This window comes from Ambystoma mexicanum, chromosome 8, assembly GCF_040938575.1.
Source record: "Ambystoma mexicanum isolate Mex_15411 chromosome 8, UKY_AmexF1_1, whole genome shotgun sequence".
Lineage (NCBI taxonomy): Eukaryota > Metazoa > Chordata > Amphibia > Caudata > Ambystomatidae > Ambystoma > Ambystoma mexicanum.
In genome coordinates this window covers 1,605,228,419-1,605,255,324 of record NC_090929.1, presented here as the reverse complement: position 1 = coordinate 1,605,255,324, position 26,906 = coordinate 1,605,228,419, and the positions used below count along the sequence as shown (strand labels likewise).

At 41.8% G+C, this 26,906-nt stretch overlaps 1 protein-coding gene across 2 annotated transcripts in view; it reads left to right on the top strand.

Moving 5' to 3' along the window:
- The window catches only part of NRAP (nebulin related anchoring protein), a 515,982-nt gene that overhangs the window by 285,707 nt on the left and 203,369 nt on the right, over positions 1–26,906 (top strand). For both annotated transcript variants that reach the window (XM_069611850.1, XM_069611849.1), the window contains exons 21-22: positions 5,222–5,320; positions 10,428–10,532. In XM_069611850.1, coding sequence (XP_069467951.1) covers positions 5,222–5,320; positions 10,428–10,532 — 204 coding nt within the window. The remainder of the gene's footprint in view (positions 1–5,221; positions 5,321–10,427; positions 10,533–26,906) is intronic.

Below are 26,906 nucleotides of genomic sequence, written 5' to 3'. Positions count from 1 at the left end.
TTTCTCCTTCTTGTTTCGGGGTTAAAGGTAAAACATAGGTGTTTTAAGACAAATTATTATTTCAAAAATATGGCTTTCTTGAAAAAGAGATATTTCTCTGTGTAAAATGTTTTCTTGGGTCCTGCTCAGGCATGGGTCCAGCTAATCGTGTGTGTGTGTGTGATCGGAACTATTATACTCTGGCAGGAGGATTAAGATGGCATTTTCACTGTCAACACCCAGGTGATTCTTTCTGCCAAGAATGTGTCTGGAGTCATACCATAAAGTGCATAGAAGCCCCCTTGTGGCACTGTGTGATCTCCTGCAGAAGCTGTCTCCTCCTCCGTCAACCTCTGCTCTGCAAATTTGTTTATCACTTTCATGCATTTTTCCCATTTCATCAGGTGTGCAGGAGAAATTAATCTGGTCTGAACCTTTATTATTCATAAATAGCAAATAGTACAAATATATGGCTGCAAACTGTGTATGAATCATAGCCACAGGGAATGGCTTTGTGCCATCTCCCGTCTCATTGTTATTTAGTTTGTCTGTGACACTATCAAAAGGGGGAATTAATATTCAAATCAGCTGTGTGTGGTCCCACCCCAAAGGTCAGGCACCTGCCCAGACTGTTAAGTCTCCGTCCTTATGCCCTGGACCACCAGCAGCCCCTGACATGGGTCTTCATCTGTGTTCCATCATTCAGCCTGTCTGTGCTGTTGCAGAGGGGGGGTGATTAATCAGGGACTATGATTAATTCAAAGCTTTCCATCCATCACTTTTTAGCTGGCACTCTAATTGCCACAGGTACACCCAGACTTGCTGTGCCTAAGGTGTAATGTTCCACCTCACTGATGACGTCCATTGAGGCTGAACCGCGTCTTGGGTAGATTGAGTTCTCATGAAGAGCGGTATTGATTTGCATTTTGGGCTGGACTCCGCTTTATGGCTTGAGAAGATGATTGATTTGCATATAATTGTCCCCATTCTGTGGAGGTAGTTTTGGACACACACATGATGGCCCAAAAGCATTTTTTGTTTCCATTTGTAAAGCGCCTAAGCCCTTGGAGACGTTGCCTGTGGTTATGATTAATGTAAGGCTTTCGATCTATCATGTTTTGTTTATTTCATATGTATCTGTTAACTACAGAAACACAGTATCAACGCAGATTAGGCTTTTAAGGAATACCATACTTTAACGTTCCAGGTGTATTTTGTAAACCTAACTTAATGTCTCTGATACCTGTTTCTTATGAAAAGCCAGGGAATTGTGCAACAATTAGAATACAACGTGCCTCCTCTATGACATCACACATATGTAGTCAAATGTGTAGCGGGCCACTGATAGGTTCATGGGGACATCATACTATATAATAAAAGGCCAGATGTATGTTTGTATTTCTATTTATTGGGCCTCATTACGACCCTGGCATTAAGGGGTTAACGGCGCCGTAAAAGGCTGTGGCGTCATTAAACACTTAGCGCCTTACTACGAGGTCCCTTTGCGGGACCCGACCTTAACGGCTGGTCTGCACCAGCCGTTAAAGTAGGGACCCGCAAAGGGACCTTGGTGCTAAGTACGGTACCCTAATTTGCGGTACCGTACTTAGCGCCTTCCCCATTCCCATAGAGCCCTATGGGGCGATAATGGGAATGGGGAAGGGCCATGGTTCAATGGGGAATTACCGCCCCGCCAACCTTGGAATGGGGTGGTAATTCCCCATTGAACCATGGCGGCCCCTTTACAACACCGGCACCAACCATGGTGCTAATAGCGCCATGGTTCAGCGTCGGTGTTGTAATGAGGGCCATTGTGTTTATATAGCGCTTCAATCCAAAGCACTTTACATTATAACAACAGTATACATAGAACATTATAACAGTAGAAGCAATTTACAATCATGAACCAAACCAACAAAACAGTAAGTAGAGCAATGAATCTGTGAGGGAAGAGGGAACAGGGAAGGGTTGAGGCAGGGAAGGAGGAGGGAAACAGAAGGGGTATAAGGGTGAGAATGAGGGAGGGTAAGGGGAAGGGGGAGGGTAGATGTCCGAAGCTGTCATGCGCAGTAGAGTCTGCCTGAATGCACAGAATGCTCCTCTAGAGGGAGCTATTGCCTAAGGATATACAGTGGTCCAATTTGCATAGCTTTGCCTGTTGTTACCACTAGAGGGAGCTGCAGGCTTAGGATCTATCGTGGTCCACCTGTGTTACTGAAAACCTGCACTTTGTCTCCTGTAAACGAGCCTGTACACTCGTTTTAAAATGGAATGAACACATTACAGTCTTGTGTCACTAATTGCAAAGCATTTGTGTTGTAACACACCAAATGTGCCTGGCACACATGCTCCGCAGATGCTGCTGGCGTGTCCACCACAACTCCGCTTCTGCCCCTTCCCAGCCTGGTGGCAGCACAAGCAGAGTCCGGAGTGAAGCGAGGAGTAGGCATCCGAAAACTCAATTCTTCCCTTGTCTGCTCAGAGCCTTTCTGATAGCCCAGTGGGTTGAGCGCAGTGTGTTTATCCTGCAAGTCACCTTTCTCAGATCAATAAGAATGCCGTTGAATTGGATAATAGAAACTCGTATAACTCATAGTGCTGTGAAACTGTGACAGTGACGATAGGAAGCACTATACAAAGAACATGATATGTACTCTTGGTTGACTCTGCTGCCCACTCTTTTTACATGATGGTGTACCTACGGCTGGTCCGATAGCACAGCGAGCTGAGTGATAATTTATCACATATGTACGTAGACTGCTGATGCAGGTTTGAATCCTGGCAGTGCCAACTCAGCCTTTCATCCTTCCAAGGTTGATAAACTGAGTACCACACGGTGGGATACTATCAACTGCTATTACAGTGCTTTGATGCCCTCGGTGAGCAAGCACTATTTAATAACTGGTAGTATTATTATTATGGTGGAACGAGGGAAGCTGAAAGCTTAAAAGATGGGTGTATATAGATGATTGGCAGAGAAGGGCCTGGAAGAGCTGTAATGGCCTGCCCCTCCACAACAGAACAGGTACTCCAGGAGACATTTGAGACACCTGTGCAGTGTCCCCAGTGTCATGATATGATATGATATGATATGGCATTTATAACGCGCCTATACACAAGTGTTTCATGCACCTAGCCCCCATATTGGGTGCACTGAGAAAAGTTCAATCTGCACAGCATAGGCCCTTGGTGCACTGATTCTCACCTGCTGTTTACTGCGACTCGACTTGCAGAGTCTCTGAGTGCTCCACAGCAGCTGTGAAGCAAAACCCCCTATTTAAATAATCCAGCTTTAAACTCAAAACATAAATCTGTAGGCATGGTTTGTCAGGGCATTATTATGGTACGACATATTAAGGATTTGGTGCTGCTTTAAGTATATGATAAGAAATTAAAATAATAGTTCATCTTTTCACCATTTATAATTTCATAATTAACCAAATGTCAGTACTTTTTACTGTGGGGTCTCTAAGTACAACTGCAATTAGAACATTGAAATATTCGCAGCTCCGTAGCAGACAATCCACCTGCAGAGGGCAATAATGTGCTGTTAAGCCCCCGTTCGACGGCCTGGAACGGGGGGAGGGCTAATGGCCCGGCAGCTCAAGTTAACGGCCCGAGCAAAGCGAGGGCTACTAACAAGGGCTTTGGGCCATTACCCCCTGTTCCAGCTCTTGGAACGGGGGCTTAAGGTCATAAGCACCCCACCTACCAAAGCGGTAACCCAGGGTGCTAAAAAGATGTATTTTCAGTCATTGACCAGGACGCCTCACACGTCCTGTTCAATGACTGAAAATACTGTCTAAAGATGGCTGCCATGCAAAGGGAAGGCGGTGCTCCATACAAAGCCCCGTCTTCCTTTTCCATAACGGCCATCGGGAGCAGAGTGGAAGGTGTGGCTGTGGCGACAAGGGCTGCCCCAACCAAAATAAGGTAAGTGAAGGGTAGGGGAATTTTAAAAAAGTAATAATAAGGGGACGGAGTGTGGGGGCAAGATGCCAGCGGGGGGGAGCAAGCTGTCAGGTGGGATAGAACGCAGGCTTTCACCAGCGGTTCAAACCTGTGTTCCTAGCCACCTGATTGGCCGGCTCCCCCGCCAGGTTGTTAATGGCTGATAGAATTCCTTTGTTTGAACATTACAATGTTTCTCCTTCATCTCTCCTACTTTTAAGCAGACAGAACATTCGACGCTCATTGGGTAGAATGTTCTAATATCAATAATGACCTCCTCTGTGGGCCATTACCAGGTGATAATACTGCATAATGCCTCCTCCCAAGGGGATTGCCAGGTAGTAACGACCCTTGGCTCTAATGTAATACCCACGCTACACTCTGGACTTTAAGTTGGGTTGAGGGTCGTTACCTCCTGGTAAAGCGCTTGGATTGTAGCATGGGTGCTTAATTAGTCCGACGCGTGGTGACTGCATATGGGTGGGATTGGCCCTCATTAGAGGACCCCGCTTTTGACTTGGGGCCACTAACTTGAGCGTTAGTCACCTACCAAATAATAGAGGCCTCCGTTGGAGGCTCTAATGCATCATTAAACCCGTTAAATACACTGACCTGCCATTTCACAGCGATTCTAAGAACACAAAGGTTGGAGGTAGCCTTGCCGGTTTTATCCCTTTCGCGGGGGCCGTGCCCCGTAAATGGGACCAGTGCTACCACCATGTTCTGCTTGCGGGTGCCGGTACGGCCACCAGGTCAGACCAGGTGGCTGAAAGGCCACCCGCAATCAGAAATCCTAGCATAGCGGTACGGTAGCAACGGTGCCGGTAGCAATACCGGCGCTGTTGTTGCCATAACGCCATACTTGTAATGAGGCCCAATGGCTACTTAGCTGATGGTTTTGTTGATGTGTATTTAATGGGTCGATAAGGTATCAAAATGTCACACAATGCATGCATTAATAAGAATCAAAGTGATCAGAAATACATCCCAGATAAGCAGGTAGTTGTGGGTTGAATTTTGCACCCACGGCGCAAAGTCTGGTGTCAGACCCGCAGCCCAGAGATCACGGTGCTTTTTTAACTGTCTGCGCCGTTCTGCTGTGTGGCCGGAAGGTACCATGGCTGTTGCCCTATTGCACTCTGGGAAACTAAGATGTGGCTTTAAGCCCCATTGCTATTAGCAATCGACAGTCGCCTCGCCACACAAAAGCGATGTTAGGTGCACGTTGAAAATGTGAACACAACCACAAGGTGATTTGTAATTCTTTTGACTTCTTTTCCCCCCAACACAGAAAAAGTACAGACAGAAGGCGGATGCTCACCGGTTCACCAGCGTGGCAGACAGCCCCCAGATGAAACACGCCAAGAAAAGCCAGCAACTGCAGAGCGACGTGAGTGCACCCCTCTGCCCCCGCCCCCCCTCTCCTTCTCTCCCAAGGCGTCTTTATAATTAACTTGGCGCGTCGCGGGGACAGGTGCACCGGAAGTGCGGGCAAACGATCCGCTCGCAAAACGAGCCCCGGCTTGAAATAGATGCGCGCCCCCACTTCTAAGATGTAACGTCCTTTTAACTAGCGCCCTTAAAACCTCGGGTCCTGCGACTCCCCTAATGGGAGACCTAGTTATGCAGAGCAGGAGATGAAAAGAGGAAATCGGGTCCTTTAGCACTTCTGGATTATGCATGGAACGCTGCTGTGTTATTTCTTCTTTCCATGGCGGTGTGCTGCTGTCTTTCTAAAGCACCTCCCATCTGGGCCTGTACCTGCTCCCTGCCGCATGTGGCCTCAGGATGAGGGGCTGAGATGCTGGCCTTGCCTTGAAAGGCTAGGCCGGGCAGACCAGAGGCCTGCAGGTGAATAGCCCAGTCCGCGCCTGCATTCCGGGGTGAAAGCCACTCAAATGCAATGGTAGAAGTGTAACAAAAAAGTAGTGGAACTGTGACCCCGTGGGGGGCGGAGTAGGTAGGAAGGGAGCAATGTGCAACACATTTTTTATTGGTTGCCTCCATGCTGGTTGACAGCTGTTATACGTCTGAGTAGAACAGTAATACCATCATCTTAATGATAAAGCCGGACTGCAAAGTACATCTTAATTCCTTTAATCTCATAGTACAACTGCCCATCACCCAGCCCCCACGTTCCAAGTTACCCACCATCATTCGACATTCTACATTCCACTGTATTCCCTTAAGCTACTATTAAATGACACTACAACAACAGCCAATCATGTTGAAACAGATTTCAGTTTAGCCTTAATTGCTATTGGATGGTAAACTAGAGAAGTGTGATTTAACTTCACAAAGAACAGTTCCGGGATGTTAAAATGGTTTCAAAAAGTAGTGGAACTCTTAATAGTAAAAAATAAAAGTAGTGGAACGCTGCACGCAACAATTCCCACTCACTTCAACCACTGCTCAAAAGGAGACATACGGGTGTTTGCAGTCTAGATTGCCATACCCGACTATTTTACTAACTGTATCCCTTAGGAGGAATGGGGAGAATGTATTTTTTATTTTCGTTTTTAAAGCACTCATACAGCCCGGGGACATCAAGTCACTGTTACAGAACTATTATTTTTTGTTTGTTGTTGTCTTAGTTGCATTTTTATAATGCACTTAAATACCCAGAGGTTTCTAAGCGCGGACCCCGGGATCCAACCTGTGTTGATTTATGTCATCTTGCTTCCAAGGCGAGCACGTTGCCACTGAGCTATCCTCCCGGGGCAAATTTAGCAGGTGAAACACTTACATTAATATTCCCCTCCTTACTAGCACGCTTACTATTCTCCCTTCCATTTCACACCCGTTGACCCACACCCACAAAGAGCAGCACTTTGCCTGCTAGTACTCCCCACCCCTGCTCACAATAACACAATCCACACTCTTAATATCTTTTACTGTTCCACTGCAACTCTTCCACCCTCCAAAAGGGCAGGAGTCCCATATTTGTTTTATTTTTTTTTATTGAGCATTTGTTAGGCATTTATACAAGTGTTTCAAAGCGCCACAAGGCTAAATGGGAAGGCAACAGGGGAAAAATAATAGCAAAAACAGTAAAATACAGTTAGGGTTCTACTAGGCCTTGTGGCATTCGGGCGTGCAAGTGCAGTGAGGAGAAGTGCAGGAAATAGGGAGGGAGGGTGGGGGGAGCAGAGGTATAGCAAGTGCTGGTGGAGGGCCCGGGAGTGAAGTGCTAAGGAGAGCCAAGGGGAAGAACCTCAGGCTAAGTGCTATTGCAGGCGACTCCCAAGGGTGTGATGCAGAGCCACCAAGCAGGGGCCCGGACAGCCGTGCCGTGCAGTGGGGTAAGTGGTGCTGGTATCGACTGGGCAGAAAGGCCTGAATCCTGGGAGATTCATGAGGATCGGGTCCCAGTCACAGCTGCAGTGGAGTGATTAGCAGGGAAGGGAAAGACGGATGGAGGTAGAGAAGAGCAACGTTTTGAGCAGTTTCCGGAACTTGAGTAGGTCGGGCTAAAGTCTGAGAGGGGCAGGGAGGCTGTTCCCAAGGGAAGCGCAAGCCAAGGAGAGAGACCTGCCCCCACTCTCTGCTTGGAGAAGCGTTTGACAGTCATTTAGAGTTAGAGGAGCGTAGGGCTCTAGCAGGGGAGTATTTAGGGAGGGAAGGTTGGTGATAGTGTGGTCCCAGGCCCCAGAAGGCTTTGTGGATGATGCAGAGTCTTGAATTTGATCCTTGCAGCCGGCGGAGCCAGTGGAGAGATATTAGAGTTGGAGAGATGCAGCCCCTGACCTTGAGGCCAGGATAAGTCTTGCAGCCCTCTTCTGCATTAGCTGGAGGGGGCGTAGCGAGGAAAGAGGGAGATTGAGAAAGAGGCTGTTGCAGTAGTCCAACCTGGAGAGGACCAGAGCTCGAGAGACATTGAGCTTCTGGGGGAAGGTGAGGAAAGGAAGAATACCTCTGAGGAGGTGGAGCGGGAAGTGGGACTTTTTAGTGAGAACTATGATGTGAGGAATGAGTCGAAGATGACCCAGAGGGTTTTGGCCTCACAGGATCGTGGGGGTAGATGGCCCAAGGAGGGTGGCCAGAGGTAGGAGTAAAAGAGGGCGCAGGTGTCCCAATCAGAAGGATCTCCGTCTTACTCGCATTAAGACAGAGATCGGGCTACCCTCATGTTACACACATGCCAAGTGTCCTTGCCAGTGCCATAAATGGTAAAGGAAAATGAGTCAAGGCTCATCAAGGGGGCGTGACCTAATGGGGGTCACCTGCTGGCTCATTAGGTCATACCCCCTTGACGAGCCCCGGCCTAATGGGCAACAGGCCCCCCAACAGGCAGCCCTTTGCAAAGATCAGCTCCCTCTTCCCCTGTGGGAGAGGGTGCTGATCACTGCATCTATCAACTAAAGGGGTGCTTGGCAGGGGACAGTGACCTCACCTATTCATCCTTAAAGGTGCTGTTGCCCCTTGCCAGGCCTTCCTTTATCTAAGAGATGCTGTGTTCACACAACAGCACCAATAAGGCTGAAAAGGTGAGGCTACTGCATGCTGAGGCCTTTTTTCCTAAAGCCTGCACCTCCCTCAAATTAGCAGAAGCTTCAGGCTTTAGACAAAAAGGCTTCGGCTTCCTGCATTCTCACTTTTTCTTCCATAATGGACCTCTCTTGTTGTAGTTCCAACACCAACCCACCTGAAGATATGTAACTCGTAAAACCGTTAACTCTCAATTAGCAATTCAAGATATCCTTTTCTATAAGTCCAAAACAGCACAGCATAGTTGTGTAGGAAGATTGCAACACATTCCAAATATTAAAAAGGATTCACTATTATTATTATTATTATTATTATTATTATTATTATTATTATTATTATTATTATAATGATTATTGTATTTATTGAGCGCAGGCCTAGCTTCGAGAAGCAACAGTACAGATGCATAACAGAGCGCTTTACAGAGGTAACAACAGAACAGATATACAACGCGGGAAGGATACAGAGGGGCACAAAATAGGGGTACAGCTGTCCCTAGTGGCGGGGTGGAGAGGGGTGACACAAGGGACCCATCCCCAAGCAACATTGCGCATAGTGGAAAGTTTTATTGTTTAACCATCTGGCTGAACCCTTATGGTCCTTCTTATCAATACTGCAGTTTGTTTCCCCCATGGCCCAGGTCAGCCGACCCCAAACTAAGGAGGCCTTTATACAAATACTGTATGGACCAGGCCAGTTTCTTATTTCCGTAAGCACCCTGCTATTAATCCCGATCTTTTGCTTGGGGGCATCCCACACAATGAATGGCCTGCGTTTGAGCTAGGATCTGGAATATCTGCCACCCATAATAGACTGTGCACATTTTAACATCTGCACTTCACCCAATGTGTCACCACTTACGATTCTGAATAGAACAGCTTCCATTCTGTAATGTGATTGCAAACTCTTGAATGTGCTGATGGAATAAGCTTGTGGTACTACTTTATGCAAATCTCACTCAAAATGTGATCAAAGTGCAGTACATTTTGGCTTATCAGAACAGTGGTTTATTGTATTGTATCATATTAGTCATTTATATTGTGCCTTTTCCCATTTGTTTGCCCTCAAAGCACTTTGTAGTAGGAACGCCTTCGGGGATCGAAGTCAAGGTATGGGAAAGTTCTAAGAGGAGGCTAAAGATGCGTGTGTGCATTTGGCCAAGATTGGGATTTAGGAGGGCTGGCTAGGCTCCAGTAAGCAACCCAAGAGAGTTCAGGAGGTCACAACAGAGCGCTAATGCAGGACACTTGATATGTATCCAGCTAGACCGAAATTTGTCATAGGTTGTCGCTGTATTATAATGGTAGAGGTGTTGAGGCAACTCTGGTGTTTGGGCGCAAAGCGGTTATGTGATCAGCTAGACCGAATTTGTCATAGTCGTAGCTGCGTACATGGATGGATAGCCGTGCCTGCGGCAGATGTCCACCAAAGTGGTGCGTTTATACATAGCTTAAGCTCATATGGAGCCTATCTTTGATGTCGTTGTGTCATCCGATCTTCTGTGGGGAGGAAAAAAGCCACCTACCTACGTAGACCTTTCTTAGCACTATGGACAGGCTACCAAGTGCAATATACTGTTTGACCTACAACATCTTCTAGGTGGGACAAACAGGCTACCATAGAAACCAGGCCAATGTGATTCTCTGAGCGCAATTGACGGGTTACCTTTATAGTCTTACTACATATCTTACACGTTCTACAAACGCTAACCAAAGCAGTTTAATAAGATGGATTTTCAGAATCAGCCCTATGCAAAGAATCTGCTTATGTTAAAAATGTTATGGCATATTTGCCTGTAATCCTTCCGGGGCAGTTTGCACATCCCATTTTAGTTATAAACATTAATAGCTAGATTACTTTGTGATTTTATACATGATGTTTTATGATTTCTGATGTGATTAATGACTTATTATGCAATGGGGAATGAGAATACACAAATACACTGGACACATTGGTATGTTTGTGTGCTGCGGTCTAATGATCCTAATTTTCCTTGTGTTTCTGCTGCACAGCTCACTTACAAGTCTGGTGGAGAGGAGCTGCTTCATCATTACACAATCAGCAAAGATGAACCCGTCTTCAAGCAGGCCCGAGCAAATGCTGCAAACCTCAGTGCGGTAGGTCTGGACTCGCCGCCACGCATGTTGTTTTAACACAGTGAGGGATTGTATTTGTTCCCCCATGGTATTCCAGGTTGACCGATGTACCTAGTGCATTACCAGATATCAGAGTAGCCTCCAAGATTGACCACTCTGCTGGCATCCCATGAGATTATGTTGTTCTCTCCTGATTCATACCACAATGTTCTTTTGCGTCGACATTAACAAAATAAGGATATCTACAGCCGTGAACTGCCCAAATCTTCACAAGATGGCTTGAGCTATCTGTCTTGTTTCTTGTGAAGATCCCTCAACCATTCAATGGATAGAAATCACTTTAAGTAGCCTCTCCTCATCATTTGGGACTTAACCTCTAACTGTTTCATGTAATGTCAGAGAAGCAATAAAACCCAACAGTCCAGTTCAGAGATGTTTTGCAGGCCATTCAAATAGGATCTCTCACATGGCTGCCTTCACATTGGTCAATTTTTCTGTTCAGGGATATTTTTGTTAAACATTTGGTGAGTTCAAGACTTTGCCTATCGATTGTTTACATTTGTGCAGTTAGTTTTGCTATTTTTTCTCTGCACCGGGTATAATTAGTTCTATTTGCATTTGTTTTCCGTTTTTACATTTTTTCACTGTATCTACATTTTTCTTTCCATTTGTAACATTTCACAGGAGCCTTTCCCTGATTCATTGTATATTATTACATATTACATATATCTCCCACATCAGCTATAGACTCCGTTCCACTATAGTTCTTCCCAATGTTTCTTAAATAAAACTACAAGTTTAATACATTGGATGCATGTGTTTATTATTAAAAAAAACTAAAAAGCTTGATAAATCACATGCAAATAATGTCCATACGTTCATATCTATTATGCTCTCCTGCCCATATACACCCGGAACCTGAACCTGAACTTCAAACCAAATCCAAATATTGAGACACAAACTTGTCTTTCACATGTGGTTCACGCATGAAGGAATTGTGTCTTCTGTTGCCTTCTCCCCGCTCATGTCTCATTGTAATCACTGCCTAACATGTTCCATTCCTTCTCCGCACCCAGGGACATTCTTCTTGAGGAGTAGAGGTGACAACTCGAGAAGGGTGTAATAACCACCAGAATTAATAAACATGTATTTTAAAAAAGAACTTTTGTCTGTAGAGGTATTGACTCTCCAATATTCAAGTAATTTGGTTGACATGGATGGGAGTATGGAAACAACAGCTAATCTCTTCTTAATGCGTCACAGACTCATTAAAAACTTCATAACATGATCCTGAACAGTGTGGTGTACAGGGCGTAACTGACTTATTATGTTTATTTTATGTGGCAGAATAAGGGAGGGATCGAAATGTGTTGTTCATGCCTATCTACATTTAAAAGTATTTAGAACAACTGTATTATGTAGAGTGAAAAACATTTAACCATGTCATCTGAACAATCCATGGGGGCTCAATACCCTATGTCGCTGGATACTTCATTTTTACCACATCAGCATTTTTTTTTATAGTTCTAGGATGAAGCATTTCCTATTCTTCCTTTGATTCTGCAGAAAGATCTTTCCCGTATAATATATGTACCACCTATATTTTTGTAAATCATGAGGTAACATTTGTAGACATTTGGAGCTCTCATCTGGCCTATTATTAACAAGAAATTGGGCCCGGGTTCCCTCTCTTTTGTGTAGAGTATTTTGTCCATGGTTGACAAATTGTGGCTATCATTATTTATGAGGATTGCTTTGATTGTCTCATGACTGAGAGCAATGTATGTATGCATTGGTGAGGGCTGTAAGGCTCCTGGACAATGACACCTGAAGCTGAGATAAATGAGGCCTAAAGACCAAAAAGCACCTTTGCTGAATTCATCCGGGAAGAAGGAAGAAGACATTATAGCACTGATAGTGCTTGTTTGGTCATTTCATGTCCAGTTCCGCTATAATTCCCACAGGGATTCTGGACAGAACCATTGGCACAAAACCAGTCAACGACTCCTTCTGAAGGGTCTAGAAACTCTAAAATAAGAAGCATAAACTATGTTGCAAGACCAAAAAGGCAACATTACCTCTCCTGAAAAGAAATCCCCTCTGTATATTGAGTCAATGCTAAAGCCTTGGTAGATGATACGCGAAGACAAGGTACAAAAACCTAAGATGCCAAAAAATGACAACATCATATGACCCATGGGGACCAAGGGGAACATTGCTAAGAGGACATTTCTGAGATCGTAAAGATGTCTTGGCACCATGGCAACCCCCGGCAGATTACACCCAGAAAGCACCTCAAGACTTGGTACAGCCTTGTGATACTGCGAGCGTCATGAGCGATGTTAGGAAGGGGATCCCTAACCTGTAGAACATTATAAGCAGGTTTGATGATGCACTTGGCAACAGAGCTCTACTCGAGGGGATCCCTCGTATTCATCTTTTCTGATGCACATTGTATGAAGCTGAAAGTTTTCACTATTCCTTTTTAAAAACCAGCCAGAGGTCAAAACCTTTATTCTTTGGTGTATGGATAGCTCTGCTTCTTATTTGGACACTACACTGCTTTTATAGACCCAAAAATATCTGGTGCACTAAACTCCCCCCTCTTCTTTTCCCTGCTTTGCAAAAGCATGAATACCATACATAGGGCCCCAATCCAGTTTACTCTTAAAAAGGGATGTTCTGATCCAGCATTCCACATACTGGCCACTGCCAGAGTACCATCCTGTTGGTAGCATGTTGCTGCTTCTGTTTCCTCATAATCTAAGAAATTGTTCAGGTGTCATATTTTTGATATATGATAGCAGGAACTGAAATAAGAGTGGAAAGAAGCTCTTGAAATGTGTATTAGACCTTATAACCGAAGACAAGTAGATATGACCGTGCACACTCAACCTAACTTCTCTGCCTGACGCACATGCCCCTTTAACTTTGAATCCCCCACAACCACAGCGATGGAACTTCAGTAAACTTTCCCTAAATATTCAAAGTTGTCTTTTTGCAGTGTTCATCTCTAAGATCCACATGCTGAGGACACATTGTAATCGACTTGCTTGTTTCTATTATTGTAACTGTTTTTTTAAATGTAATCTACGCATCAACGTGAGCGCATGGGTAAGTAGATGCTTGAATGATGTCCATGCACCCGCCACAATGCTCCCTAGGGTAGATGCCATCTTCAGAATGCTGTTTGCCATCTTTTGGATCAGTCACAAATGAAGATAACAGAGGAACTCAAAAAGTAAACAATCAGATCATACCATTTTGATCTCATATTTGATGGGAAACATTGAACTTAGAACGGAAGAGCACAAGAGACCATGGTTTGCGGAATTTCCCCCACTGGGGCAGGTCGCATGGAAAAGTGTTTGTACATTTTTTTTAGAATATAAAAATTAATGTGCTTCACGTATGTTTTGGCTCAAGGACAAGACTCCAAATAGGTTTTGCTGGTGCATATCTACCACTTCCTGTCAATAGGTGCTCCAGAGTTTCACAGCTTTCTTATTACAAAACCTGCAGCTTGTAGGCAATTCCATCTTTTAGTTGTGTCTGGCAAGTAGAGATCTGGTGGGCCACAAGTCAAATCTTACTTTCATTATTTGACCATGATATCTTAGATCAGGGAATTTCAAAAGATATTTCGGTAACTGTTCTCTTCTTGTCGGGAGGAAACAGGAGTTCATGCATATCTTACATGATCTGCACTGTGACATTGTATTGATCCAGTCATAATCCCACATTTTTCTTTTCGCTTTGTCTGGATTCTTTACAAGTGTTTCTCTAGAGATATTCGCTTTTTCAAGAAGTGTTTCACATATTTCTCTCCAGTTGCTCATGTGTTTACACGTGTCATTCATTAGAAACTCAGATATTATTGGAATTAAGGTGTTGTTGTATTCGTTCGGCATCAGGCATTTCCTATATATTGATAGCGTATTCCACCAAACTCGACTTTTTAGAGAAGTTAAACCCAGTTCATATCTGATGATTGATATTGGGTAGCTAATCGGAACTGGTAATAAACCTTTCCAATAGAGGCCTTTGATATAATCCCAGGTAGGATGATGTTGAGGCATTTTGGATTCAGATCTATATGCCACCGTCGGTACTACCTTTTGTTTATAATATATAAGGGATGGGCTAAATGAAAATTTCCCATATTTTGCTTGAATGATTTTGCCCTGAGATGATAGCAATTTAATTTTATTTCAAGTTTGTAGGGTGTATCACTTTTATTGTTATTAATGTTAACTCCAGATATTTATAATCAGGTACAGATATGAGGTGAGATTGATTTATTGACCATTTAAATTCAAAGCTCTTGAGTGATGCTTTTTTACTTTCTATTCTCATGATATTCGTTTTTGTAGTGATTATTTCAAGATTGTTTAGGTCTGTGTATTTCTGTAAGGCTGCTAGCTGGCCTTGGAGGCCAGTGTCTCGTCTATGATCACCAGGTCGTCAGTGTAGAAAAGACAAGAGATCTGTTGCTTCCCTGGTTTCGGTGGGTAGGTGTTTGACATTATTAGGTGGAAACTGATGTTGCTGATATAAAAGTTGAAGAGAGTAGCAGCGGAAAGACACCCTTGCTTTAAGCCGCCAAATGTCATTATAGGTTGTGATAGGTGGCCTTTTTCATCCAACTTAATTCTGATGGTAGTGTTCATATAGAATAGTATGATTACATTTAATATGTAAATCAGACATCCAGCTACTTTCAATTTCTCCCATAATTTTGTTCGAGATATTGAATCAAGCGCTTGTTTGAAGTCCACAAAAGCTATAAATAGTGGTCTCTGGGGGAGACATGATTGTTCTTTTAATGCTGACAATATTATTAGGTTGGTCGCAGTTCCTATTCTTTTTGTCAGTTTTTAACCATATTTTCATGTCTCTTAATAAGAGTCTTGAATAGATCTTCCCAGCAGAGTCCAGTAATGCTAATGGTCTGTAGTTTGTCTGGTCGTTTCTTTCTCCTTTTTTGAATATTGGGATCAGAATGGACTGTTACCATGAGTGAGGAATTTTTCCTGTAAGGTTAACAGTGTTAAAGATGTTGAATAGTACATTGTCTCAATGCTCCAGGTGTTTTTTTTATAGTGACATTGGATAGACCGTCCAGGCCTGGGGCCCGAGAAAAGCTCAGCTTCTTTATTTCGAGCAATATATCTAGTCGGTCTATCTTCAGTTCTTGTAAATTAGCAATGCTAGTTATATTACTGTTTTCCTCCACATAGTCAGCAAACAAACTGCTGTAATGTTCAGTCCAGGTCTTCTCACTTATAGCATTTAGTAGGAGGGATTGATTACCACTATTATTCACATTTTTTAGAAGGTGCCAAATTGGTGCACTGGAATTAGTTGATAACATTTTTAGCATATTCTCATTGTTTGTTTCCTTTGTGCAATTAGATGTTTCACACAGTTTTTAGATTTCATTTTTATTTTTTTCATTTCATTTGAGCGGATATCTGTAGGTAAATTGGATAATTTCCTTATTTTGCACTACATGTCTGCTTTTAGTGATCTTATATTAAGGTTGTTCACGTGTTTATGCATAAATTCAGGTCAATGATGTTTTTGTGTTTGCTCTTGAAACAGCGCTAAAAAATAATTGTATGATAAGTATATATCTGCGGGATTCTCCTTTGTTATATGAATGGTCTCTTTAGTTTTTTTGATCATTCGTGATTCAATTTTAGTAGATGTCCATTTGACCTTATTTCTTCCATTGTTTATTATTCTTGTGTAAACTGGGTTATCACGGGTTGGGTTGATCAGCTATGAAGTTTCCAACATGTTGTGATCGCTACATGTTGAATCAATGATTCTGAAATTATGTACCTTGTTTAGATCTTGTGATGATATGAATACATAATCTTTTATGGATTCTGCTCCATTTCTTTTCCATGTAGCTCTCGGATTCTTATCACCTGAGATAGTTCTATTCAAGATGGTGACATTTCTCTCATTCATTAATTTCATCCAGCTCTTGCTTTTTGCTGTTAATTGGTTATTATCGTCTAGACATCTTGTGTTTAGGTCACAAGCAATTATGGTCATATATCGTAGAGGTTCAGATTCAATAATATTTAGTATACTAGTAACCTGTTCTAGAAATTCTATATCTGATATTAGAGCGGGTATCCAATATAAATTTAGTATTGCAATGGAAGTATTTAGAGAGTGATTTTTCCCAGTTTAAGTACTTGTATACAAGGATGACGAGTGAGCCATGGGGATAATTTACCCCCCGAGTTTAAACATAGGGCAGCCAATAATCCTGCCATGGGTCTTCCTTTTTTTTCTTTATTGCAGGAATCCCACAGACATCGTAATTAGGAATTGTTGGCTGTGACGTGATCCAGGTTTATTGTAATAATTTTAAGTTGTAATTGTATAGAGGCTGTTCAGGATTTCTTTTCAGCAAATGAGTGAAGCCTCTGGTGTTCCAGACTAGCATCTTAAATAGGTAATTAGGGATGTTGTTTAGGCTCTAATGGTTAATCATGTGATTCGTTGTTTCAATGGCTTGTCAAAGCCAGAACCATTTCGTTACGCTGGGGGTGCTTTTGTTGGATTTACCGTACACCTCTTTTCGCAGGTTCCTCTTGTTCCTTCACAATGTGTGCGTAGTGGATGTTTCATCATATGTCTATTGTGAATTGGTTCTTGTTTATGGTTCGATCTCTCATCACTTTCTTTTACAGTTGTATAGGAACGCTTGGTGCTAAAGTCTATACCTAAGATTGCTAAAGACTCTTTACTGCTCCATATTTGTCCCTTTACGATTTGTGACAGGATGTTTAGTGTTGCAATATCCAACCGTTTTGAGTTTTTGATGTAGATAGCTTCGATATCTCAGGATTCAATATGTTTCAGCTCAGCAGTACCCCAAAAGCTTGTTAATATAGTAGTCCTATTAGGATAAGGCTCATTCCTTGCTCGATCTAACATGGTTATAGTCAATATGTCAGATCGACTCAGTATATCGTGCTTGTTTGTTAATTCAGGCGTTCGTAATTTTCTTTCATCACCCTCTGTTGGTGTATCTCACACGTTCACAGTTACCTTTTTAGCAGTTGTATTCAGAGACTTTGAGGATGAAGCCTCATTCTGATTTCTTTTTTATTTATTTAATTCAGCCTCTCGCTCTTTCTGTTGGATAATCATTTTGGTGATCTTCGAGCTTTGATGGATAGACACAGGTTTTTTTGAGGTTTGATTTGTGGTACACTATTTCTTTTGTTTTTGGTCCAGTGGTAGAAAGCTTTGTGGTTTCGGGTGAGAGATATTTGTTTGAGGTCTCTTCATTCTCCTGTCTGCCAGTTCTTGTGTTTCATTGGTTTCATCGTCAGTTATATTGATTATGATCTTATTTTCCTCATTTTTGTAAGTTGATGTAAATGAGTAGGTGAATATATTTAGCATCATTTCTTCTGTAATCGTTATATCAAGGTTGACATCATCTTGTTTCCGAGGTGAATTATCATTGTGCGTGTTCAAGTCAATCTTGCTCTTCTGTGGATAAGTACTGGCTTGCGTTATATCCTCAGAGATTGAAGGGGCTGTTAGGTTGTTCACAAACCTTTTGGATCTTGAAGTCACATTTTTTTGAAGATTTTCTTTTTTAAGGTTTATTTTGCACTTTCTCATTTCTATTTTTATACTTTTTCTTTTTTTGGCAGGAGAATAGCTCAACGATTGGTTCAGTTGTATTTTCCATTGTTTCCATGTTATCACCAGGGTCTTTTATGGTATTGCTTTCAGTTCTTATTTTGCTGAAACTCAATCTGTGATTTTCAGAAGTCTTTGTTGGTTGAGCCATTCTTTTTTAATTAGTATTTGAGCATATACTATTCATTGTCTTGCTTAAGTTGATATTAGTATTGTAGACAAATGTGTCACTATCGTGCCTGGTTCTAGCTTTTCTGCATGCAACTGATTGCATTTGGCTATTAGTTCATGCTTTGAGATAGCTCATTAGTGAAGGAGATTCTCCATGTTCACATAGGAGATTGATAGTTGGCTTAATGGGTCCATGTTGCTGGCTATTATTTGTGATATCAGCATTTGATCCTGCATTTCCTTTTTCAAGGGTCTCAAATAGTTTATTCCAGTGTTCATTGCAGAAAGAGCTATTTCGTATGCTGGATTGATATGCTGCTTTAAGCCAACCGAGGGCCTTGGCATGGGCTTATCAAATGAGGGTTCAGACAGGCAAGTTGCATTGTCAATTGAAGCACTTCCATTTGGGTATAGGTTAGGTGAGTGAGATAAGTCTGCATGGTGAATTGCAGAAATTCCAAATTGCGTTTCATGAACAACTTGTGGGTGCTTGCTTTTATTTGGTGCATTGCTCAGTGATTCTTTTGACAGGGGGTTTCAAGTTCCCATTTTCGCAGTCGGATAAATCATTAGGGGTCATTTTCCTTAGAGGTTGCAGGGTTTGCATATGACTCAGTGGAGCCAATTTCTGGTTTTCTATAGATGCCGTTTGGTGAGTGCAGATCGGGCAGTTCAGGACTCAGGAAGTTGTTTTTTATTAATTCCGAGTATAATGGAATTCATTTGAAAAAATGTTCTTTATGGGTTTGAATCATCATTTGAGCTTCATTAGTGGAAGCGTTTATTTCCAGTTGTAGATAGGCATTTTCTCTCGTAGAGGGGAATGGAGAGATTGGTCAGCATCCGATTGGTCAGCATCCGATATTTGCAATTCTTTGTCTATTACTGACATAGCTCTCTCCTTATCAAGGTCAGACTCTTGTGTTTGTGCTTTAGCTGTAAAATCCCTCTTTACGATGGCATTTCCTCAATGGAATAGGCCTGTGTCATCGGGAACCACGATTTTACGAACGGCCGATGTTAGAGATTTCGAACGTGTCAATTTCAAGTTTGCTCTTTTGGTTTTCTTTGCGTATTCTTTCGATGAATGAGCAAATAGCGGCAAAGAGATTGCATACACTGTATGGTAGGCCTTCTCATGTTGCAGGATATTAATAGGCATATCAGTTTTTAAAGTGGTGTAGCAGTGTTGGAGCCTTTGGGAACTATGGATCCCCGCAGTATTGGTTTGTTGGCTCAAAATTCCTGTGTAAGCTTTCTCTGATGTTTGTCTGCCGCCTGTATGTAGATCTCAGGAGGAAAAGCTCCTGTTGTCCCAGGTTAGTGTGATATTCGTTTTGGTGCCTGAGATCCAATGATTATACACTGTTGCTGGCAAAGTGAGAGCTTTTGAGAAATAATTGTACATTACCACACTTGATAAGTGTTTGCAATCCTTGTTGATTTATTTGTCAATCTGAGTTCCATACATTAGTTGTCACTTCTGTAACATACATATTGGTATGTCAAGGTTTTTCATGTATTTTGACAAAAAGCATCATGCTTTTGGTTTTGCTAGTGCCAACACGTGTTTCAACCTTAAGGTTTTTCTCAAGGCGGTAATGTCAGTAGTGTGGTCCCGGTAGGTGATGGCCTACCGGGACCACACTACTGATGGTAAATAGAAATAGTTGTACTGAGTAATATTTCGGCCCGGCTGGGTGTGGATGTCTCTCGTGGTCTCGCGGTGATCACCCACACCCAGCCGGGCCTACTGACATTACGGCCTTGAGAAAAACCTTAAGGTTGAAACACGTGTCGGCACTAGCAAAACCTAAAGCATGATGCTTTTTGTCAAAATACATGAAAAACCTTGACATACCAATATGTATGTTACAGAGATGACAACTAATGTATGGAACTCAGATTGACAAATAAATCAACAAGGATTGCAAACACTTATCAAGTGTGGAAATTTACAACTATATCTCTATAGCTCTCACTTTGCCAGCGCCAGAGTACAATCATTGGATCTCAGGCACCAAAACGAATATCAGTTTTTAAAGTGTATGCAGTCATTTCCGTGACTCGCCCGGGTTAATTACCATGCGCGTACCTTTCGTCAATGGATATTCACAATAGAATGTTTCTGGCGAGCGCTGCCCGCTGAACAACTGAACAGCGGAACAGCACTCATCAGAAGCACTCAGCTAGAAGCGCACATGCAGAAGCGCACGCGCACGTGTATTTATGGGGAGACTGGGTAAAGAGGCAGAGCCTCACACTGTAGACGAAGAAAACAGCATTTTAATATCTTTAAATAATACTTTGTAGCAGTTCTTGGATATTGAATGTCAGCAAGTTCAAAACTGTTTGAAACACATACCATGTGTGCGTGAGCTGAAGCATTACCTAATGTGGTTCATGCAGCAAGACAAGCAGATCTACAAACGTTTGGCTGGAGAAGAAGAAATTCCACATTTTAAATTAACCTGGAACAAGTCTAGAACTAGCCCCCATGGTCTGACCTGAAGCAAGATGACCAAGCAAGGATGCCCCTTAAAGACACAGAATTGAAGCACTTCCCTTGGGAGGAATTACCTAACTTCCTTAAATCTAATGTGAGAGACTGACCGACAGTTACAGGAAACACTTAGTGGAAGTCATTGCTGCTGAAGAGGGTGCCAGCGTGTGCTGAAACTAAAGGTTTACATACGTTTTAGCATGTGGATATTAAACTTTTAATCATATGTGACAAATTATCGTGTTTTGTGTTTTTTGTTTAATCAGGTGATCTTTAAATGTCATTAGGATTTACACTGCAATCTAACAACACCCTGGGATTGCAACATATGAAAGACGTAGAATTCCTGCAGGGTTCACAGACGTTTCTAGAAACGGTACATCAGTGCAAGTTTCTGATGTTGCCACCACATCTAAGAAACCATTAATGAATGATACCTCCCTCATCCACTGGTTCTCCTACAGAAAGAGGAAGTAAGAAAGTAAATGTAGTCAGACATAAGTTAGCCACCTCAGGGACACAGAAGAAAAAGTGTTTAGCAACACTGCAACACCTCAAGCCAGTTATGAAGCAGTTCATAAAACTGTTACCCGAAGAGGCAAGAGTAGAAGCCCACATAGTAGTCCAGGAAGGGTAAATTGTAGGGGTATGCTAAATTGAGCATTTTTGCTTTCACAATAAATTTGGCAAAATTAAAAATAACTAATCTTTTTTTGTCAGTCAGTTGAACTTACAAGTGCAAAATGCAGTTTGTATAAATTGCTCATGGATTATATCGAAAACTTTGTGACATATAAAATCACAAAATAGGCCTATTGTGAGAGATCGTATTTTGCAGCCGAAAGGCCTCTTAACCTATAGAGGAAGTAAGCTGAGAAGTGAGCAGGTAACTCAGACAATCATGCACAATGATAAGAATTGATGAAAAGCAAAAATGTAATAGATTCCTCCTAAGGAGTGAGTCAGAAATAACATAGTATGTTGGCACAGAGTGAGAAAGTGGCAATTTCAATGTGAACACCCCTGGAGCAATACTTCCTTCAGCTTAATCAATAAAAACTTGAGAAACAGCCCTGGAAGGTTTCAAACGTGTTTGGCTGTTACAGGAAATGGCATTTTCTATTATATACAAGATTTATAAATGTGCCTTGCAAGTTTAGTTTGATTATCAATGTTCTGTATTTGAAATTGTTCTAGTTACTGATTAGAGCACTCCAACTATTTAGGTATATATGAGTCTTTTTCTGTATGGTAGGCTATTTTGAATGACGCCAATTCTGCAGGAGTATTGGTTACCTCTTAAAGAAATCCAGAGTAGTGGTTAATATAAATAAGCACCGCACATTAGGGCTTTGCAGCCAAACCCTACCCCAACTCTATTTGTTTCTGAACCAGGCATTAGCCCTCCAATTCCTCTTAAGGAACTGTCTCACTAGAATCTTTGTAAACAAAGTGTTATACAGAAGTGGGGCATTTCTTGGAAGATATTTGCACCTCCTTTGCAGAATGTATTTATGACATTGATTCATCTTGAACCATACAGTTTAAAGAATATATTGCATTAAATGGATCAAAGCATAACTGTGTATGTGAGCCATCTATTTAGCAATAGTTTATTTTGCCACGTCCTAATTAGAATTCATAGAAGATCCTTTTTATATACATCACTGATGATCACTTCATGCTGGGCCTACGCATGTTTCGGGCTAAGGTTTTCATCAGGCATCTAGTACATCATACATGTCGAATGTTGGGTTAATAAGAATTTGGTGGCTATATATATTAATTGATCAAACATAAAAATATCCAACACAATTTAAACAAAAATAAGAAAGCAGTTACATGACACTCATGGTATATTCACATGTTAGAATGATATACGTTTGATAACATACCCAAAACAGATTTACTGCATACAAAAAAACAAAAGGTATAACAGAGAGAACCGCAAACCATAATAAAAGAAGGAAGAGGAGGGAAACATTTTAAACAAAAGAAACAAAACAACAAGAAAATTAGTAATAGTAGATCATTAGTTACTGCTTAACCACAGATGAATGAAATATGACATACATTTCTCACAAGTGATAATCAATTGGTTAAGGGATTCAGTAATATATGTTTCGTGCATTCCTTCATTGGCAAACTAAGTGCATTTTAAAAAGATAAGTTCATCTTTAGAAAAAAGAGTTAATTAACACAAAGAAAGCGGGGCTGAGCAGTGACATCGTTTAGTTTATGTATTCTCGGCAAAAAACCATTATCAATATGGTCCATATATGTCAAGTAGTGCAGTGAAAACCCCACTAACTATTAAGGCATGTTATTCAGGTATTTAAGACTACTTCCCTAATAAGATTCCAAAATACACTAAGTGATTTAGTGCTAGATGTGGTTCTAATAAAAATGTTTTAAAAACTGGCAAATTTAACATACCTTAGGAAGGCCTCTTTAAATGCTCAATTGAAGTGTTAACCTTGAGAGGCTGATACGCGGTTGCACATTATCAGGGCACGTCAGAATCCGATACATTGGGTGTAAGTTGTCCCCCATCTTCGTGTGTTGTTTGTGCGGCTAACGTATGCAAAACCAAAATAGAAGATATCAGGAAAGTAACTAAGGTCAGGAATGAGCTACACTAATACGTGATGTGGTAATTGCCCAGGGCATGTGAAAAGAAAAGTTGTTTCTGCATGTAGTTGCACGATATCAATCGGTCTCCGCCGACCATATCATAGTAAAGAAACTTGAACATCCTCTTGTGGTCATTTCAAAATGAGGAGCCACCGTGTTTACTGCTGACATAAAGATACAAATGTATTCAGAAAGGTGTACGTAGATACTATGATTGGCTTCTTCTATGATTATTGTATACCTTTAAAGTAGTGGATAGAAAAAGGGAGAAAAACGTAAACAAAATGAAATTATGTAAAGCAAATTAAGTTTCAAGAACAATAATATATTGTTCATATAATGTGAACAAACCATCAACAGTAGGGGGAACTCTTCCTGCTAGGAGAATACAGTCAGGTTTCAGAAGGGCTAGACCTAGCTGCTAAAGAAATCACAAGAGCTCTATGACCACTGCCCTTCTTAGGAGTCTTGTGACTTCTTTAGTGATAGCAAAACACCTGGCTTGACTCTTATTTCAAAGCACTGCACAAACAACTGAGGAAACTCTCTAATCAGAAACACAGAGACCCTGGGCCAGGCTATAAGAAATGAATAACATGACAAAGATTCAGCACACTGTCGAGAAAGAAAAGAGCATCCAAGGCGCGAGAAAACCGATATTGGACAGGCCTCGTCCAATACCTTCTAGAAGGAGATGTAAGGGTGCACAAAGGAGTCATGATTGGGGCTAAAGATATTTATTTAAAATGACAGCGTATTGCCTTTTTATCATATTGGCCTTTTTGATTTTCCTGCACTTTTGCCAGGTGGGAATGTACTATATCTCTCACCATGGTCATATGCTCTTTAATCCGCTGTGCAGTTTGAGACAGAGGTACGATGGCTTCTACTCATTTTCCCCATGTATTTCTCAACTTGTCTAGGACGTGTCTTCAATTGTGTCCATAGAGGAGCTTGAATGGGTAGAACCCCAAGGAATCTTGGGGAGCCTTCTTGTTGGCAAATAACGTCCAAGGATCATTATATCACAATTATGGCCATCGGCCTCTACCAATGTCTTCAAAATGATTTTCAGGGTCTATTTGAACTGTTCAACCAACCCATCTGTCTGGGAGTGATATACTGAGGTTCTTAAAGTTTTAATCTGTAGGATTGCTTTACTTCCAGCATAATCTTACTCATAAATGTGATCACACTGGTCTGTAAAAGGTTCTTTTGGGAAGCCCACTCGTGAGAGGAAAAGGGGTCAAGTCATTTAAGATCTGCTGAGATGTATTATTCCTCAACGGGAAGGCCTCAGGTTAAAGTGTGGCATAGTCATGAATGACCAGAATGTACCTATTACCACATTTGGATAGTTCCAATGGGACTATTATATAAATAAGACACTCAAAGGAGCGCCAAACAAGAGCTAATGAGGGAATGCCCTAGCTCGAAAAATGTTACAAAGATTGGCCAAAAACACCTACACTGTAATTATGTGCAACCTTGCATACAAACATTCAAGAGAGAGGTGATGATACGCATCTCATTCAGAACATCATCGGTGAAAAATAGGGGGACAGAAAACAGTTGCTATCTGGCCCCACCTTTGCTCCAATTTCCCTAGTGAGCACTGATGTGCCGCCTATCTAAAAGTGAATAGGTAAGGAAATCTGCAAACATTGTATGTTAGCGGGATGCAGAGTGCTACCATGTCACCAAATGTACAACATCACTTCACCTCATACCAGCCTCACTTCCACATCTCATACAAAAACATCATGTGGGACCCAGTGACAACAAATCTTTAATAGCCGATAGTCTGGGTTCACATGCTTTAAAAAATAAATTAAAAATTAAAGACCAACTCAATCAACTCAGAAGGTATCATTTACTTAACCCCTGAAGATCAAGTGAAATATAGCCTGTGTTAATTAGTACAATAAGCCATCTCTACATGTATGTTGACCAGGTTCAGTGCGAAGGAAACACCTGACGTCCTCCACGGCTGCCTGAGACAAGGTGTTTTGTCCATTATCGATTTTTATACAATGTTGTTAGCAGTGTCTGGGCCCATTGTATAAGTCCTTCTTCTCTTTCACTGGTTTCATCTATATCGTTCTGTGGGGCCAACACGTCCCAGTACTTGGATTACCAAGGTCATTGATGTTCTTCTTCGTCTCAGTGCTTTGCAGAACCTTAAGTTATTCTGCCTTATAACAGTACATAGGTCTACTGTCGACAAAGAGGTTACTAGAAGAAGGAGAGGTTAGAGTATGTGGGGGGGTGATGTTCTCACAAGGGCTGTATTATAAAGGGCTGTCCTTCTCCCTAGGGATGGAGTCCCTTCCCATGAGATCCTCACGCATAATACCACCCCCAGGGGGACTATCGTGTAGGGGCCTCACCTCCCTGGCCTGATGTGAAAGGGCTCCCTCTTGGGAAGAAGTGACAACATCCAATGATTCATCACAGAGTATACATACAAAGTCGACAACAACAGGCATAGTTCTCACATTGTGAAATGTGTGGCGAAAGCACACTCTCAAACCTCTAGGGAAGTGAAACAACACATGCCAGGTCAAGTAGGGGTTGTCAAAAAATTACTCACACTAGGAAGGATGATAAAAGGCTGTCAAATAATTATACCAGTAGAAAAGAGAGAGCTACAAGAACACCTACAAGCCTAAAATTTGGCAAAGCAGCAGGGTTGGACCCATTTGACAACACAATGATCAAATAGACCAACTCTAGTTACACTAAAGAAAACCAAAATGATTCACCTTGGCACGTAGCTCAGCGAAATTCCACAAAATATGGCCAAAAGGACTCTTTACACTTATATTTGAAAATGTTGACGAACGGCGCCCAAGTAACTATATCTACATCTGTGTAAGCAGCAGTAACCTATCGAACACAGACAGATGTTCAAGACAAAGAGATCTTTTACAAAAGGGTTTATAACAAGCACGGGATAACCAACTATGGCTATGCCTTCCACAAGCCATTAGACAAATATGTCCCTCTGCCCAGAGATGAAAACATGTGCATGCTATTTGACTCACTGTGGCACACAGTTCCCTTCCTGGGACTTGCAGAAAGTACCTTTGGGGAAAACATATGATGTGATCAGTTAGAATGAATGTAGCATGACAATAGATAACATGAGGTCAGAATTCTGCCAACAAGAATAGGGAGTGCGGCAAGGATGTTGCCCAATTCTCTTGAACATTCTTATGAATTACTTGGCTCCCTATAGACAATTTATTTACATCCAAACATTATGAGATGCAAAGATTAGCTTCTGACAGTACACAAATTACCAGCACCTCTTGTCTCCAACGGAACAATGGTTACAACAAAGCATGGGCATACTTGGAATCTATTGCAACCTACGGTACTTGAACAGGAACAAAACAAAGACC